Source organism: Pteropus vampyrus, unplaced genomic scaffold (genome assembly GCF_000151845.1).
Source record: "Pteropus vampyrus isolate Shadow unplaced genomic scaffold, Pvam_2.0 Scaffold1605, whole genome shotgun sequence".
NCBI lineage: Eukaryota > Metazoa > Chordata > Mammalia > Chiroptera > Pteropodidae > Pteropus > Pteropus vampyrus.
This window is the reverse complement of record NW_011890386.1, coordinates 6,431-9,170: the sequence shown is the minus strand read 5'-3', so window position 1 is coordinate 9,170 and position 2,740 is coordinate 6,431. Positions and strand designations below refer to the sequence as shown.

The 2,740-nt window shown below is 42.0% G+C and overlaps 1 protein-coding gene across 1 annotated transcript in view; it reads right to left on the bottom strand.

The window, feature by feature from the left end:
• LOC111734517 (ras guanyl-releasing protein 3-like) overlaps window positions 1-2,427 on the bottom strand; it is a gene marked incomplete at its 3' end in the record, with an annotated part of 5,780 nt that extends 3,353 nt beyond the window's left edge. Inside the window, exon 1 of the mRNA XM_023526636.1 lies at window positions 2,160-2,427. Coding sequence (XP_023382404.1) covers window positions 2,160-2,423 — 264 coding nt within the window. The remainder of the gene's footprint in view (window positions 1-2,159) is intronic.
• Between the last annotated feature and the right edge of the window lie 313 nt (window positions 2,428-2,740).

The window sequence follows — 2,740 nt, the reverse complement described above, 5'->3', positions numbered from 1 at the left end:
CGGACATTAGAATCGTAATGTCCTGGACATTACAATTGTAATAGCCTGGACAGGAGAATTGTGACATAAAATCCACTTGGTCACTAAACTATCTGCATTCACCAGTTTTGCAATTCTTCTTCTTTTTTTTTATGAGACTGTAAAACTACAGGGGCTTTCCAGTTATTTGCATATACTCAGAATGGTAAAGATAACTGATAGATCTAAAAATAGCATGAAAAGAATCAAACTATTTCATATACCATGAAATGAGAAGCATTAGCTTTTAAAGTTCCTGGTATATTAATTTGGATCACAATAAACAAATGTCTTCTCCAGATCTTTTCTGAAAAGAGGAACAATCTAATCCCCAACAGTTTGGGGGTGTGGTCTTCCTTCATGGGGGCCATTCAGGGGGCTAAGGTGACAGTGATTGATTAAAATGGCATACAGAGTCCCTGCCCTCATAGATTTTGTTCTGTAGTCAACTCCTTTATGCATCCATAAAGAGGGAGAGACAAAGAGAGATTACTTAATTTTTACAGATGCAAAATAAAATATATGTCAAAAATATTTCCACATTACAAAGTAAATGTCCATCCTAGATCGGGGGTGGAGCGGGGTACCACTGGCATCTTTTTTTCTTTTTTTCCCAGCACAAAGGAATTATTAACTTTTGTTTCTAGAGTTCAGGTTTCCAATTTGCACGCTAAAACTTTCTTTAAAAAATCCTTCAACATTTCTCTAAATATCTGTCATTAATGCTGCTTGCTGCATTTATAAATCAAAGTTAATTTTTCTACTCCATCATTATCTTTTGTCTAGATGAGAAATGGTCTTGCATGCAGGCCCCTGCTCTGTGACGTTCTCTTCCGCATCATGGAGACAGCCTGGACACGGACATGTGAAAGCCAGGGCGGTCTGTACACATCACCTGTGTCTGTGGGTTTGTAGTCTATTTGAGGTTTCCACTCTGGTTTCTTATTCATGGAAACAGATTTACATGGCAAATGATTAATAAATGCAGGTGCCTGGATTATTGTGAGGTGCCTTTTCCCCCCAATAGAAAATGTCTGTGTGTTTACTGTTTGTCACACAAACTCAATCCCAAGAGATTCATGTTTTTGTGCCTTGGCCACTTCTGCTTTATACTGAGGGTGCGGCTGGCATCCCTGTGTACACTTTAGGGGTTCTCTTCTTTGGCAAACAATTATGTGCTCTAGGAACAGTTGCTGAGAAGGTGTAGGAGCCGCACTCTTATTCCAGTGTGGCCGTCTTAGAGGATTTAGGTTCTCAGAGCTTCAGAAAGGTTATTGTTTTCATTTTCCATGGCCATTAAAGGAAGATAGTCAATTCAGTATTGCAGCCAAGTTTCAGACGTTACAGCGTTATAAACCTAAAGAGGAAAATTGCTCCTCCACTTGTTTAAGCAAAGGTGAGAATGTGGTTATGCTTCTTCCCCCTGAAAAAGAGGCAGCGAATGGTAAATGTTCTCTTCTACGCACCTGTTGTATCTATAAGTGCTAGGTCCCAGAGATCAGCTAAAGGTGTGTGCCACAAATGCCAAAAAATATGAATGGTAAGTGGACTTCTGTCATTCCTAAATGCAGCATTCAGTTCATTGTTGAGCCCCTAACGATGCCAGGGATCACGAGAGGTGCTGGGGACATGTCATGTATGAGACATGTAAACAGAAAAAGAATCTAATGCCAAGAGATATCTTGGGGTTTGGAGAGGTAACAGTGGGGAGCAGGGAGATCAGAGGAAGCCCTGGCATTACTCAAGGTGTCAACAACAGCAGTGCAGTGTGTGTAAACAGAAGCCGGTGAGTTGAGGACACACAGAAGGAGATGATTAATTACACGAGTGTGATAAAGGAGAGCGAGGGGCTGAGGACAGCTCTGGGGGTGCCTCTATAAGAGCCTCAGAAGCTGGAGCTGCAAGAGCAGAGATTGGGCTTCTCAAAGCAAAAGGAAATTTCTTTGCTCTGGGATTAGAGTCTCAAGTCATGTGGTTAGGGATGTGGGGTCCCCTCCCCTCATCCTTTGAGATTTCTCCCTATCCAGTTACCCTGAATTTAATCTCTCTCCCTAGTGAATTACTGGCATAGATCTCTTGTATCCTCTGAGAAGTGAGGTACAGAAGAGTTATTAGCACAAATCCTGGTTCCTTGGACTCACTGTGAGCAGGTTGATCAAATCCATGTTGGGTTCTAAGTGGTGAGAGGCATTCTGCAGGGAGACCAGTTCATTCAGGGTGACAGAGAGCTGGTGCATTTTCACAATGTTCACTTTGTTCTCCTCTGTCCAGTCCGGGAAAATGACATGGACCGCTATCAAGTCTTTCAAGTGCACGCCAAGGATGGGGATTTTGAAGCCATCACAGTCAGCAAAGGCCTTGCGATAATTGCAGTAATTGCCATTGGAGGAGACCAGCTCTGTCATTTCATTCCAGTTCTGGGAACAGATGGAAAGTAAAATTTTCAGACCGCCTTCCTTTCTGCCCACCCTCAGACCTGCAGTGTGTGGCAAGGAAATTCCTTAGCTACTGAGAGAAGTATCAATTGCACTAATGTTGATGCAAGGAAACATTAACCAGGAAAAAAAGAAAAATGTATTAGGCCAGGCTGTGAGTTGGACAGCCTGTTCCATTCTGCTACAATATAGAAATAGCCTACAGCTCTGCCTACCTATTGGGGATGTTGGGATGTTAAATAACATCATGTATACATAAGTATTTTGCAATTAATGGAAACATTACG